Raw genomic sequence first — 15,377 nt, forward strand, 5'->3', positions numbered from 1 at the left:
GTCTGATACCTCTGACAGACCTTTTGTGGCTAGATGCTAAAACAAGGTCTCTAGAGGCCTCTACTCTGAAAAATATCCGTGATTCACTTAAAACATGGGACACACTGGTAAAATTATCCCCTGATTTTGTTCTCCCCTCCTCCAACCTTTCAATGTTGAGCCTTTCTAAAATAATTCCCAACTTGAGATTGGTGTCATGACAAGAGTTGGGTATTGTTAATCTACGTTTCATTATGGAGGACACCTCTTTCTTATCCCTTACATACTTACGAGACCACTTTAAGATTCCCTCAAGAGATTTTTATAAGTACATACAGATCAGGCACTGGTTTCAGTCCCAAGTAAGACACCATGCTGCCCCTGATCCCCCACCCCCCTACATAACTATGAGGCTATCCTCGTCCAACCGAACTGGTGGCATCTCTTCTTGGTATATACTCCTCCTCTCTTCCAGGGAGGATAGCAAAATGCCAGTTCAGTCTTTATGGGAAGCTGATCTACACATGTCCATTACTGATGAGAACTGGGAAAACATATTTCTAAATGTGTGTAAGATGTCAAAATGTATTAATCATTCGGAAATGCTTCTCAAGATCTTACACAGAATGAATTTGACTCTTGAGAAACTTCATAGATTTATGCCTAATGTGTCAAAGTTTTGCTGAGAAACTGTGGTGAGGTGGGGAGCCTGATACACACATTATTTGGTCATGCCCGAAGCTGCAAGCCCCCTGGACGGAAGTTTTCAATCTGATTAATGCAGTGAGTTCAGAAAGCGCCAGAAATCGCTCTTCCGCACTTATACCATCCTTCTCTCCAAAACCATAAGAGATATGTAACTAGCCACATCCTTATTGCTACTAGAGCAGCTATAGCACAATCCTGAAAGTCTCCCCTCCACCCATCTCTTTCATTTGTTATAGCCAAGATCCAGAGGAGCTATGTTATGGAGTCTCTCAGCCTCCCATATTCCTCATCAGCCTCTTCCCCTTTGATTAAATGGTTTGATTGGAGTTCCTATTATTTTGAGCATCTAGCCCCATCACAGGCTTCCTTCTCGTTGTAAAAATATCAGCTTTTAAAGTATAATTTTTTCTATTGTCTGAAATACATGTTTGATGTGATTCAATGTACCTCCTCCCTGATGTCTTCCCTGCCCTTACTTCCCCTATTATGTATGTCTATTATTTTGTTATCACCCCCAAAAAATCAATAAAAATTTCATTTGTTAAATCAAGTCCTTATTCCAGAGTGGACTGTTCACCCTCCACACAGCAAGAAACACAGCTAAAAAAGGTGTTCTCCCCACTTCTTCTCATTTTAATAATATTGCCTGCAAAATTAAATCTTGTTTTTGCACTGCTTACAAAGCTAGGCGCACCAGTGCAAGGAACGTCCTCACTCGATCCAACTCCTCCCAACCCGTGCTCCGCCATAAGCACTACCATCTGTCTCCACAAATCCACACATTTTGGTTGAAATTTAGATGCACAGCACCATCAAGATGTTTTTATCTTATGCCTTGGCCTTTTGGTCATAATTCAGGCTTTATGCTTTTCTTTTTCATATTGTTGTGTTGAGCAATCATCTGACCAAATTTAAATTTTTTGCTTTATGTTCAAAAGTTTACATTAAATTAGAGAGAAGTTAATTGAATTGTAAACTAGTGTTGAAAAATACTGCAACATTGTGAATCCTCTATAACCTTCTCTTAGTTATCTTAAAGTCAACTATAAATTGCTCACAATTTCTGCTGAAATGTACACTGTAGAGCTAGAGTGACACTCGTCCTCCCAGCAGCGACAGGTCAGTGGGAGGGGGGCGGTGATTCGGATAGCTGAAGGGGCGTGATCTGCTGATAGTGCCATGACCTGTGAGCCTGAATCTATGATCCCGCACTCTGGAGAGGGGCAATGCGCCAAGACCAAGGATGGTATGAGGGTGGTCCTGAGTCACTGGCAAGGGGGTGCTCAGTGGATGCCAGATGACAGTTACTGATCCCATTAAATGGGTCCAGAGGACCAATAAGTAAAAAGGCAAATGTTGAGAGGCATCAGATTAGAGACTTGTGAACAAATGAGGTATTAATATCACCTTAACCAGTCTGCACCTAGTTTCTCACAAAGCATGGACTATAAAAACATACTTTTTCTAGACCTCTATTTCCCCATATTTGCCAATCATATTTAAACTGGTGTATATTTTATTTTTAAGTTGTAGTATCTAAGGCTATTGTTTCAGCCTAGGCAAAATGATCATTGTCCACCATTCCTGTATGAATGTACATTACACCAGGGGGTATCATGTGTTAAGATAGGGAAATGGTCCCCAGAGAGAGCGCTTTGCTTAATAACAAAGGACCACATTGTGTATTTAAATGTAATGTCTCCTGTTTAAACAAACTCTGTTGTATAGCCATAGAACTATAACTGTCTCTAATCAGCCCCGGCGCTCCCATTAGGCAACGTTAGGCAGTTGGCTAGGGCGCCAGGCTCTGGGCGGCACCACAGAAGTATTGTACTTTAATACTGTGCGGCGACCGCTGAGCATACCTTCCACGGCCGCCGCACAGCTTCAGATAGATCCACAGGGATCGCGACCGCCGCCCTCCCCTCCAACAGCTGATGGGGCGGACCATTCCTCCGACTCCTCTACTCCACCCCCCCTCCCCTCACTGACTGTCGGGCGTGACATCATCATCACGGCCCGACAGTGTCAGTGAGGGACGGGACCCAGCACAGAGGAGCACCTTTATGGAGTCACCTTAAGGTAAGGAAAGAGAGGGGAGAGGCGCATTGAGACCCAGGGGGGCGGGGCAGTGTGCTGGGGGGGATTTTGAAATTGTGCATAGGGCGCCGAGGACCCTAGCACCGGCCCTGTCTTTAATTGTATCAAGAGCAAATCATCTGCTATCTGTGAAAAGGTAAACACAGAAAAGGACCAATCAGACAGGTCCTGGGACTTCTCAGAAGGTCACGTCTGACTTTAAAAGACAGCTCCTAGGAACAGCAAATTGGCATTCATTACCCAGTAATAGCTGAAATCAGGCTGGCACTGATGCTTAGGTCTCTGCCTGATGACCAGGAAGAGACAATCTTATTACAGTGACCCAGAACCACAGCCTTGCTGGTAGCCTTAAAGGAGAGAGAGTCTGCATCCCAGGAGAAATTTGGATGGACAGCATCCCCTGAGAGTGGCTAGGATGTTGTCCGTGCCAGACTGTAGTGCTATTTGTTGCAGGCTATTATTTAAATATTCTTATTGCTGTTTTGTGCTACCATTTTGTTAAATAAGTCTTGTTATATTATTTCGAATATCTGCCTGGGTGATTTTTGAAAGAACCCATGGGCATATGGTCCTCACAGAGCCTCTTCACTACCAGCAACAGCCAAGGCTATAGAGACCTCAGAGTTTGTAGAGAAGACCAACAGAGTGGCAGAGTTCCTGGATATTTGGGGTGGTTTATATTGCAAAAATCTGAGAAACGTGTGCAGGGGCTGGCTGCCAAATTTTAGCCCGGGGGTCTCAGCAGCCTATTATTAGCGTTTTAAAGGAACAAAATACAGGTAGCCCAGTTACCCAGTCAAAGGTAGCCCACTATGGACCAGCCCTCCTGCCCCCCAACCCAGGCAGCCGCTGCCTGTGTTTGTCTGTGAAATTACTGCTACCTGCAATCTGATGTTATTTAAGAGCATTTTACATCTGCTAAAAGACTGTAATGAAGGAGTTTTTGATTATAATTATGAACTTGAGGAAGAGGAGTATAAATAAAGTTTTACATCTTGTTTAAACTGAGATGACCTGGAACCCACTTTCATAGTAACTTTGCACTGCATTTTGTTAAACACTTGTGTATTCGGGGGATATCCCTCTGATCTTTATTTGCCCATAACCCACCAGCTAGCCGGGGCAATGGACCACATATTCTAACCAGACAAGGCCACTAGAGGGTTTTCTAAAATATATGACAGTTATTCTTTAACGAGCAAGTAGATACTTCTTACTGAGCAGAGTTTAATGAACAAATGCACACATTAGTATAATGCAGTTTCAGGAATAGTATAAGAATTTTCAGATACTCACCCACACATACTACTGAAAGAAGGAACACTGCAGTTTGGGGGAGTGTACATGTTGGGAAAAATGGCTCCATAATGTATTGGGAAAATGTCACTGCCAGAATAGCTTGACTGGCAGGATAGATTATCAGCATGTTGGTCCATAGGTTTAAAAACGCTAAAAATCCTCCAAATGATTCCTTTATATAAATGTAGCTTGCACCTGATTTTGTGATCGTTGTTCCCAGTTCAGCATAGCAGAGAGCTCCAATTACTGAAAATATTCCTCCCAGTACCCAGATGATGAGCGATAATCCATAAGAGCCGCTGTACATGAGGACTCCTTTTGGGGAGACAAATATTCCTGCACCAATAGTATTCCCAATAACCAAGCTTACCCCATGCAGAAGTGAGATTTCCTTCTTCAGTTGTACTGAGTTGTTGGGAACATCTTGAGTACTCTCTTTCATTTTTACCTCTGTGTTTTACAGTGAATACAAATACTTCAAAGTTCAGATGTTTGAAAGGTGGTTTTCTGGCACAGATTGGCGCTAAAATAATAAATACAAACAATGAAAAAAAATAATAAAAACATTTCAGTGCAATGAATAATTGTAGTACCATCCCTGATCCTAGTCCCCTCTATGCTCCGGGATGTTAGAAAAGACTATATAAATAAAGTGCTAATATAAAAAATGGGGCTGTTATCAAAAGCACTTGATTTTAGAAAAGTGGAAAGTGCCTCATATGTAACTTTATTGATGGGAGACATTCATACAATTTATACTTTGAGATGCTCTTATGATAGTTTGTGTCACGAGAACCAAAATGTTGTTATACCTCTTACCTAGAACATAAAAGGAACATTAACCTTTCGCCCTTGTTGAAATTGCAGTTGTTTGTGATGTAAAGTCTGGTATCAAGATAAATCATGCCAGACCGACAAAACTTGAATGAAAAACAAATAGACATTTTGTTTGGGAAAAAGAAATGTAAATATTAAACCTATAATATTCTGGTTGTTTGTATATATATATATATATATATATATATATATATATATGCATACCCTTTCATAATGGGATCATTGCTATGTTCAGAGTTAACCAATCACATTCAAAATCCTGTTCAATTGTAATTAGCATCACCTGCCAGCAATAAAAGTTATTGGGATTAACCTCAAATAAAAATCAGCTGTTCCTGTGGGTATAGTTTAGTGTACAGTGTTCTTGGTTGTATCCTATTGAGATAGCCATGCTCCGCAAGGAGTTTTTAAATTAACTATGGGATCTTATTGTTGAAAGGTACCAGTCAGGGAAGGGAAATAAAATAATCTCCCATATTCTGATTGTCATGCCTAAAGGGTAGGGTGGCAAGATAGAAAACATTTCTCACAAAAAAAGAACATCCATGCCAATCTACATTTTGAAAAACAAAATACATTCAATCACCCCAAATAATGTGGGAAAATGTCTTATGGTCTGATGAAACCAAGATTAACCTTTTTGGCCTTAATTCTAAAAGAAATTTTTGCCACAAAAACAAAGCAGCTCATTACCCAAAATAAACCATACCAACTGTGATGCATGGCAGTGGCAATATTATGCTCTGGGTCTGCTTCTCTTCAGCTGTGACAGGGCTCTATTCAGGAGGAAGGGCATAATGAATAACTCCAAATATCAATATAAATTGATATGGAATCTACTGGCCTCTGTCAGAAAGCTGAAGATGAAGATAACGATCCAAAGCACACATCCAAATCAACCAAGAAATGGATTCAGAAAAGGAAGATCTAAGTCTTGGAATGTCTCAATCAGAGCCCAGGGGGTAAATGTATTATGGTCTGGTTTTGTCAACTAGCGGGAGTTCGGCGAGTTAACAGCTGAAATTTAAAGCGGCGCTGCCTTGTAAAGGCAAGTTTGCCTTTACAAGGCAGCGAGTTGACAAAATCGGAACGTAATACATTTACCCCCAGACCTCAATACTGTTGAAAACCTGTAGATTGACCTAAAGAAGGCTATGCAAAACCACTCTGCTCATGCCCAGAACCAGGAGATACGTCCGTGAATGCAGCCCTGTCTGCTCCATCTTCAAAGGACATTAAATACAGTCTACAATTTCGGGGAGTGAAAGAGACGGGGAAGTGGCATTTTGCCTTAGTCAATTTAACGTAGAGGCAAGCCAAACTCATAATTGAGCATATAGATAGTACCCTAACGCAAGTTATACAGAAGAAATTAATGGAAAATCTGGAGTCATAATTTAGCAGACATAACCATAAATTCAATTTAGATCCTCCAGTATAATCGGAGGATCTTCCAACATATTTCGACTTTCGTACCAATTAGTATAACGGAAACACTGATAAACAAGATGATGAGTGAAACTTGGCAAACTGTTAATAAAACTTTCCCAAATAAGAAAGAATTTTTCAACGTAAGTTACCCTCCCTCAACTTAGTGCCTTGTATTCTATTCTCTCCATCCTACTGTCCCACTCTCACTGTTCACCTGTGGTCCCTCGACCCACTCTTAACTTCTGTTGGCTGCCCAAGCCTCCTCTCCTCACTTCCAGTACCTATATTGTAACTTTCACTCCGAACCTGGACTCGATTCCCCCACCCGGGAGACAGGTCTCCCCTTCTTTCCTTTTTCTCCTGGTCCACTTTGAAGTCACTATTCCATTCCTACATCCCTCCTGCCAAGACCCCTCATGACCCTTAGGTTACTCTCTCTGAATGCCAGTGGCTTGAATTCCCCTACCAAACGCACTATGGCTCTCAAACATTTCAAACGCCATCATGCAGACCTGGGGGTAAATGTATGAACCTCCGGATTCTTCAACTACGGCGAGTTCAGCGTCTTCAGCGCTTAAATTTAAAGCAGCGCTGCCTTGTAAAGGGAGACTTCCCTTTACAAGGCAGCGCCGCTTTAAATTTAAGCGCTGAAGACGCTGAACTCGCCGGAGTTGAAGAATCCGGAGGTTCATACATTTACCCCCTGGTCTTCCAAAAAGAGACTCACTTTAAGATTTCCCATCCACAATTGACCTGTAAAACGTATACCCTCACTTATTATGCCTCATCAGATAGCAAACAAAGGGGCTTTTTCATTCTTATTCACCGCAATCTACCTTTCTCTCTTGACTCCTTATTTGCTGACCCACTGGGGAGATACCTCATCTTTGTAGGATCCCTGGGACTAACTAAACTTACCCTAGCCTCTTTTTATGCCCCTCAATGTGGGACAGGGTGCTTTTTTTACTGGCTTCTTTAACCAACTAGCTTCCCTTGCCCAGTGTCACATTAAAGTAGGTGGTGACTTTAATACTACGCCTGACCATAGTGTGGACCGCTTCTTCGTGTCCTCCTCCCCCTACTCCTCACACAGAGAATCCAGACATCTAGCTTTGCCCTCTATGATTCATGGTGACTTTCCCACCCCACAGGTAGACAATACACCCACTTCTCAGCCCCCACAATTTGCACACTCGGATTGACCTCATTCTCATTGACCGACTCACAACACAATCTCCTATTGACTCTGACGTCATCCCAATATCATGGTCGGTTCGCGCTGAGGTATCTTTGGAGATCACTCTTCCCCAGCCTCGCTCCCCCCCCCCCCGAAATGGCACCTTGATGACACCCTCTATTTGAAACCCAACCAAGTGTCCTCTATCTCACCAAGATCATCAAAGTGATCCAAGATATTGTGCTGAAAGTTTCTTCGAAAAATAATTGCCACTCCACATTTTTTCTGTATATAGGATGCCAAAACACATTCATCAATCCAGGAGTCTCGCATTGACCAATGTGTCTCCTGAAGAAAGACTATATCTGGCTTAAGAAATTTAAGGTGAGAGGAGACTCAACGCCTTTTCAATGGGCTGTTCAATCCTCTAACATTCCATGAAACAAGACAGAGCTGTGTTGAAGATGAACAATCGTTAGATGTGTATGATATATTGTTGTGTGACATCAACCTAAGTTACTAAATTTGAACTCAATGAGCAGTGCAAAATAATATATTACCCTCATTCTCTTCCTTATATCATCGAAAAAAACAAGTAACCCATACATAAAGCCCTGCCCAGAACACTAATAATAGTGGAGAAGTGTAAAATAAACAAGTCAATGCTACTCCAACATACATCATGTATTTTCAAGTTTTCCTCCAGATAATGCGAAAAACAAATTAAGCAAATTGCAAATCTAACTAAGTAACTTAGCATATATAGCATAGCCTCAGACATATTTTATGTAAGTACAGAAAAGAAAAGTTAAAATTAAAAAACAATAAACCAAATAAGATAAAATAAATGATGACCTAATGTGTCAATCGTATAAATTCAGGTGTTTGATAAACTCCATATCTTTGTTAACATCATCAAACAGGGATGTTTGACCATCATGTGTGATTTTAAGCTTAGCTGGGAACAATGGGGTGAAATGGATATGATTATCAGAAAGATGTTTACATAAGGCAGTGAATTCTCTCAGCTTTTGTGAAACTTGTAAAGAGAAGTTCTGAAAAATCAGGATTTTATCGTTATTGAGAATAAGACTTCCTTGCTATAAATGATTAGCTTCGGAGTTATTCCTGGTATGAGCAGTTTATGTGAGCAGTTTCCTGAATAATAAGCTGGGCAGCCAAATACTGAGTAAATGCACAACTCACTTAACTGTCACTGTGAGCATACTTCACCAGGAACTGTAGTAATAAAATGATAAAATAAATTGCATACTGAAGTGCACTGAATTCATTGAAATCATGCAGGGGTTCATTCAAGCAACATCCTACAGACTACAAGCTGAAGTTTTCTGACGTATCACTTGCTCCATCTAAAGGGCTAGTCTAAGTCCTGATCATTAGTCATGACAGTCTTGTATGCATGATAGAACATGTATTTATCACAAGCAACTGTTTAATTTATTTTTATGTTAAACATTCTACTAAATGTATTTCATGGATTTTTTTTAAAAAACACTTTTTTTTTAACTGTTTTAATGCCTATATTATTAACAGGTGAAATGAATTCAATACATTTTTTTCCTGTGCTTTCTTTTGTAAATCTATAATCCACATAGGTATTGAATGTTTCCTGCATGTGTAGTAAAGCACACCAGGGGGTAAATGTATCATACTCCGGTATGTACAAGTCGCTGGAAATCGGCGAGTTGACAGCTAAAATTTAAAGCGGCGCTGCCTTGTAAAGAGAAACTTGCTTTTACAAGGCAGCGCCGCTTTAAATTTTAGCTATCAACTCGACGATTTCTGGCGACTTGTACAAACCGGAGTATGATACATTTACCCCCAGATCTACACCTGTTTACAACAGCACATGTATCTTAAGATCTGTGCTTTGATGAATTTGGAAGTGCGCAAAGCCTAAATATATGTGTATAATACGAAACGCAGGTTGATGAATCAGGTCCCAGGGGTGCAGGTTTTCTTACTGAAAAAACTTACTGCTACAATAAAAGCAAAATGTGTTTCCACAAAGTACTAGTTTATGGGGTGTGCACACCTATGCAACAACTATTTTGTAAGTTTTCAATCCTTTTTCATTAAAGATGGCAAAAGGTCTGACTTGATTTATCTTGATTTCAGACTTTACATAACAAACACTTGCAAGTTCAATAAGGGTGTGTGGACTTTTTATATCATCTATCTATCTATCTATCTAATCCTCAAACTTAATGGTAATATTACATTGTAATATCTAAGCATAGTGAAGATATAAAATATATGTGGTCAATAAATGTTACGCTAATATTTAGTGTGCTTTTTAAAATTAATTATTATATTAGTTTATAAAATGTCCCTTGTCTTTATCATTCTACATTTAATTGTATTAATTGATGAAACAAGTTTTTTTTACTTTTTGCAACATGTTAACACTGTTTATTTATAGTTCATTACTAATCTCAGTGATCTTTACCCACGTGTTAATTAGTGAAGGTGGGGCTTATGAAGAGCTCTGATTGGCATCTGATTATTATCGTAGACAGACGGTCCTGTTATTCATTTTATCCTTGATGAAGCTGTTTGGTATGACAAGTACTGGTACAGTGTTAATTTATTTCTTACATTGTGTCTGTCATAAAGGTTAAGACACAGGAGGGAAAGTGTCTAATAGTTGAACCTGTGCTGTTATTAGCAACAGCTCTAGATAAGGTCACTCAGAGGCGATAGAAATATTGTGTAGGACAGAAGTCCTCAAGAGCTGCCAACAGGTCATGTTTTCAGGATTTCTGTTACCTATGTGCATAGCTTAAATATGTTCAATTTATATTGATGGAATGAACATGAATGGGTTGTCACTTGAAATGTTATTAGTAATATGACAATAAACATATATATTAGTCATTTAGATATTATGTGCTATGTGTGTATATATTATATAGCTCCTTTGCAAATCTAGTATATTACAATAAGTGCCATATAATTAGTGCAAAACAGAACTGGCTCCAGGGAGAGTGAAGCAGTAAGTGCAGCTGGAGGTTAAGTTTGGCTGTGCAGTTGCCATATATGACCAATTGTAACTATTTGAATGAGGTGTGTCTTTATGTTGGACTTAAAGTTAAGGAAAGAAGGTACTTGGCATATTCCAAATGAAAGCACTTCATATGTAAGGGATAGATAGGGGGAAGGGTTTAAAGGGGGTGCCAAGGAGACAATTCTATACAGAGCACAGAAGTCTATTAGAGAAAAGTGAGAAATTAATCAGAGATGTAGAAAGGATCAGATATGTGAAGGAAAACTTTCATATTTTAAAAACAAGAGAATTTAGCATAATAAATTAAGTGCTTTATACCTACTGTTATTGAAAGAAGCAGCAGAGACTGAGAGAAGTCAGCTACAGATAAAAGCGCAGGACCAATGATCTGTGGAATTGACAGAGAATTTTGGAAGTTACAAATCTAGTAACTAAGCAGAATATGCGTGTAGTGCATGATCTGTGTCCACAAGCCTAGGTTGACCTTGCATCACCGACCTTTGCTCTCTCCATGTGCTAAATGTTGCAAAATACATAATATGATGTAAATGCACGTTCCCTGTGAATGCTCTAAAATGTAGGGAGAGGGTTATAAGTAACAGAGATAAAAATTTCAGATTGGTAGATATCTTTATCAGATGATATAAAGTGTATATTTTCAGAACCATTTCAGAACATTTTGCAAAGAAGAGCTGAAATACAAAATATATGTTCATATCTCTTCTGGTATATGAATCCTTACTCTGCTACAAACTGGTTGCTTGGGACTTATTCTGACACAGCCAGAACATAAGAAATAAACTCTAAAAAAAAAATGTTAAACCTTCATTGTGTGTACATACAAGTGTTTAAATTCAATAGTAAATTTAAAAACTGGGATTATGAAGAAATTTAAAAATTTGCTGTCAAAGTATATTGTACAAGATGAATGCCTTATGTAAGCTATGGATTTTGAGCAGGAAGGAATATCCTTTTTTAAAAATATATTGGTACAGATAGAGCTGAAAAGTCATTGAAGGGCATTTTTTTGGGCCTATGTGAATGCTTTCAGGGACGCCAAGAGGAATTTTGGGCACTGACACAACAACTTCCTGTGGGTTTTAAAATAGCTGCCAAAGGGGGCGTGGCCACAGCAGGCTGGTAGCTCCTCCCATTACACAAGCACTCCAGGGACCATTACCCACCCCCCTTTTTTGGCACCCTTACAACACTTACCTTTCAACAAGAGCTGGCTTCTTTTCTTGGCTATACACTCTCCCCCTGTCCCATCTAGTGCCCTACTATATTCTTCAATAATTCTGTTCTGTTTCACTCTCACAGGTTGGTCTGATGCACCTTTTGTTACCACTACCTGACCCTTTGTCATTAGGTTTTCTACAGTCTGTCTGTAACGTTAATGAATTAGCTTTCTTAGAAACACATGTAATGTCCCTGTAATCCATTACAATACTTAGGCAATTTGAGATTTTACAGCTGACTAACCTGATGATGTTACAAACTTGCATCTTAAAATTACCTTTTGTGATCCAATGAGTTTGAGTATAGAATTGCTGAAACCACAAATCAGTCAGTTGTCAAGCTGTCTGTGAGAAAGTGTCCACTGTATACAATCACTTCATTTGTCTGCTAGTGTTGCCATATTTTAGATCAGAAAAATTATACCTATACCCAGATAACATAAATATAATAAAACATAGAAAGGATATTCAAATTAACATTGCTTACATATTTGGGATATGCAGATATATGAAATATAGTTTAATACCTTAATTCTAAAAATAAATATGTCACTAGTATGATTATGTGAGTATGAGTATGTCACCTGGGTATGATTAAAATGTTATTATACTTATCAAAATGTGTTTTATTATTTTATTTATTTTTCATTTTGTTCATCTTAAAATACAAAATATAAACTGTCAATTTAATAAATATTTAAAACAGAATTAAGTGTCTGTAGGCAAAAGAGGATTACCAAGAAATCTATTGATGGATCCTAGTAGCATGTTTGACATAAGGGGAACATCAATAAAAAATACTTAACTGTATATGCAATTATTATTAATGTATTGAGCTATGAAAAGTATCCATGTTAAATTACATTTGTGTATTTGGAGCATTGTAATGTGTATGACAGACAATATACAACAGTAAACACATATTCATACCTTATAGCTATTAGATTAGCAGCCAGACTCACATTTTAGGGAGTCAACCGTCCCCCAGTGAAAGAAGCCAATATCCACACTCATGCAAGCTCTGAATGAGACGTGGAGGTAATGTGCTTGAGAGTCGTGTAAAACCGTATTCACATACTACATATCCTCCAACACCACTGAGAGTGTCAGAGTTAGGTGGTGTAACATATATAATGTTGCAAGATTGGGTTAGGGGCACCATCTCCTAAGGTAGAGACTGCACTTCACATGCTCCAGCCAAGTATATCATTCCAGTCCAGACTTTGGTGCAAATAGCCTCAGCTAGTTTTTTTTCGCTAGCATGAAAATAAACAAAACCCTTGTCTGTCTAGCTTCTAACTAATACACAGGAACACCCTCTCTAAAATGAAGGACCTAATGTCCCATACACATACAAAATAACAGAACTTACTGGTCATAGATTACAATATCTCTCAGGAGCCAGGTATTGGGAGAGAGAGGAAACAAATTCATGGCTTTTTAACAGCACCTAATCAGGTGCAACTCCTGAATAGCCAGCAACTTGTTAGCTCTCTGGAAGACCCGAAATAGGCCTGAAGAATGGAGCCCGCCTTCTCTCTCCATTCATAACCCCAGGGACCTTTATACCGGCTTTTGCTACAGCCAAAACACTCTTTGGCAAGCTCCTTTCCAAATACAAACTGGGGTTTTAAAACACATATAACATGCCATTTATCACTTTCCCAGTGCTTTTGTCACAATATATATAATGTATATCAAACAACGTGTTTTCTAAGTATTGTATAGAGATGTGAAATACACACAAAATAAAAGGAGTGTTTATGCTTAACAAAATACTATATATCCATCATACGCTCCTCTGCAGTAGATTGCTATGTTAGGAAGGAAGTGCTTCTGCAATTAAAGTGACTTAACGCTAGATGGAGTTGTTTTACAGATAAGAACAGTGTGTATTGCTTGATTGGACGAGTTATTGCTGTTTATAGTGTAGAGCTTTAGTGCATGACATATATCGACATTCTTTACTGCAACAGAAGGCACAAATGAGCATTTAGGAACATGCAGATTAGAGGATGCAAATTAAATTTTTTATTTTGCTATGATTGTACCCGCTCACTTTGTGATGGGAGGAACTGAGCAGATTGGGGCATAATTTTCAAAATGTGGAACAGTTACAGTGGTGCTCCTATTTGCACTGGCATTGCATAAACCAGTGAGTAGAGTTTTTCTTTTTTAACCACTGCAAATCTCATTTTCACATTTAATTTATTTATATTATCAGTGTGGCTGGACAGTCATGTTTAGTCTATAAAATTGGAAGCTGCTTCCAATGTGAATGTTATCCAGTCCAGCACTCATTCCTTCACTACTGCCAGGGAAACTGTCAATTTTAGCAGGGCAGATACAAGCCCTGGGGGAATTTAGATGGTGCACCCCTCCTCCTCCACATGTCAGAATCGGTGCCCTTTCCTCGCATTGCTCCCCCACCCGCTATTTACTTAGCAATCGGGGAGTCATCCTGTCTTCCTGGGACTGAGAATGTGGTGCTTGGCTATGACATCATAACTATACAATATTTGGATCCACACTAGACACATTCATTCTACATTTACAGCCATATCCCAGTAAATTAAATATTTTTAATCACCTCATAACCAACATTTTTATTCTTCTCATAGTCACTAGGTCGTGCAAAAGTGTATTCCTATTTCAGTCAAGGGCTGTGATGAATATTCATGATCATAATCACTAATCACATATTTGTTTTTAATACTTCGCCTTTTGCACAAAATGGATGGTTAGATTTTAATGTATATCAATACAATTGTATTTTGTTCATTACAGCCCTTGAGTGTCCTCAATTGGAATACATTTTTTCTCCTTTGATTGTACAACTATGACATCATAACCAAGTGTCACTGCCAGCATTACACTGATATGAAGAGTGACAATCATCTAGATTGTTTAATACTTCCACATGAAGTGCCAGATGCTGACATGAAGGAGAGGCAGCCAGCAGTTTCTTACGTGGGAGCACTCCATGTGGGGCACCGTGGGGGTATTATAAAAACTGAATGAGTATCACTCAATTGGTATTTTATGTGCCCTAACTATTGTCACCCTAGGCAGCTGCCAAGGTTCACCTAATGGAAGCACCAGCCTTGGAGTTAAGTCTATTATCTCATCCTGGTTTTGGGTGGCAAATCCATTCAATCCATTTCACCACAAACTGTCTCAGCTCATTGGCAAATTCCTCATGGGTGATGTGGCTGCTCTTGGCTAAGTTTCAAAACATATGCCTGTAGGTCTTTGAAGGAACAGCATAGTGTTTTAGGAGGTCCCCTTTTGTTACCTCGTAGTTCACACAGGTCTCTGGGGCCATGCCATGATAGACCTCCACTACATATCCTATTAGTTTGGGGACCAAATATTGTAGCCATTCCCTATCGGGCTAATCATGGCATTAACAGACCATCTTAAACACTTGTAAATGTCAATTAATGTCTCAAACTGTCCTGAAGATGCAGAGATCCTAATCTGGGTATATCAGCAGGTACTTGCTCACTGAGTGCTGCATGCTGTGGTGCCCCTTCATTGGCCTCCATTAGCATAACAAACAACTGAGAATCCAGTAATG

At 39.3% G+C, this 15,377-nt stretch overlaps 1 protein-coding gene across 2 annotated transcripts in view; it reads right to left on the reverse strand.

Moving 5' to 3' along the window:
• The window catches only part of LOC142158848 (Y+L amino acid transporter 2-like), a 60,167-nt gene extending 49,191 nt beyond the window's left edge, over positions 1 to 10,976 (reverse strand). The window contains exons 1-2 of one of the 2 annotated variants that reach the window (XM_075213166.1): positions 10,882 to 10,976; positions 4,084 to 4,609 (exon numbers count right to left, since the gene is read on the reverse strand). In XM_075213166.1, the coding sequence (XP_075069267.1) occupies positions 4,084 to 4,528 (445 nt within the window). In that variant the 5' untranslated portion in view covers positions 4,529 to 4,609; positions 10,882 to 10,976. Of the gene's footprint in view, positions 1 to 4,083; positions 4,610 to 10,877 lie in introns of both variants that reach the window. The other variant, XM_075213167.1, reaches the window with a different exon arrangement.
• Positions 10,977 to 15,377: the final 4,401 nt, after the last annotated feature.

This window comes from Mixophyes fleayi, chromosome 5, assembly GCF_038048845.1.
Source record: "Mixophyes fleayi isolate aMixFle1 chromosome 5, aMixFle1.hap1, whole genome shotgun sequence".
Taxonomy (NCBI): domain Eukaryota; kingdom Metazoa; phylum Chordata; class Amphibia; order Anura; family Limnodynastidae; genus Mixophyes; species Mixophyes fleayi.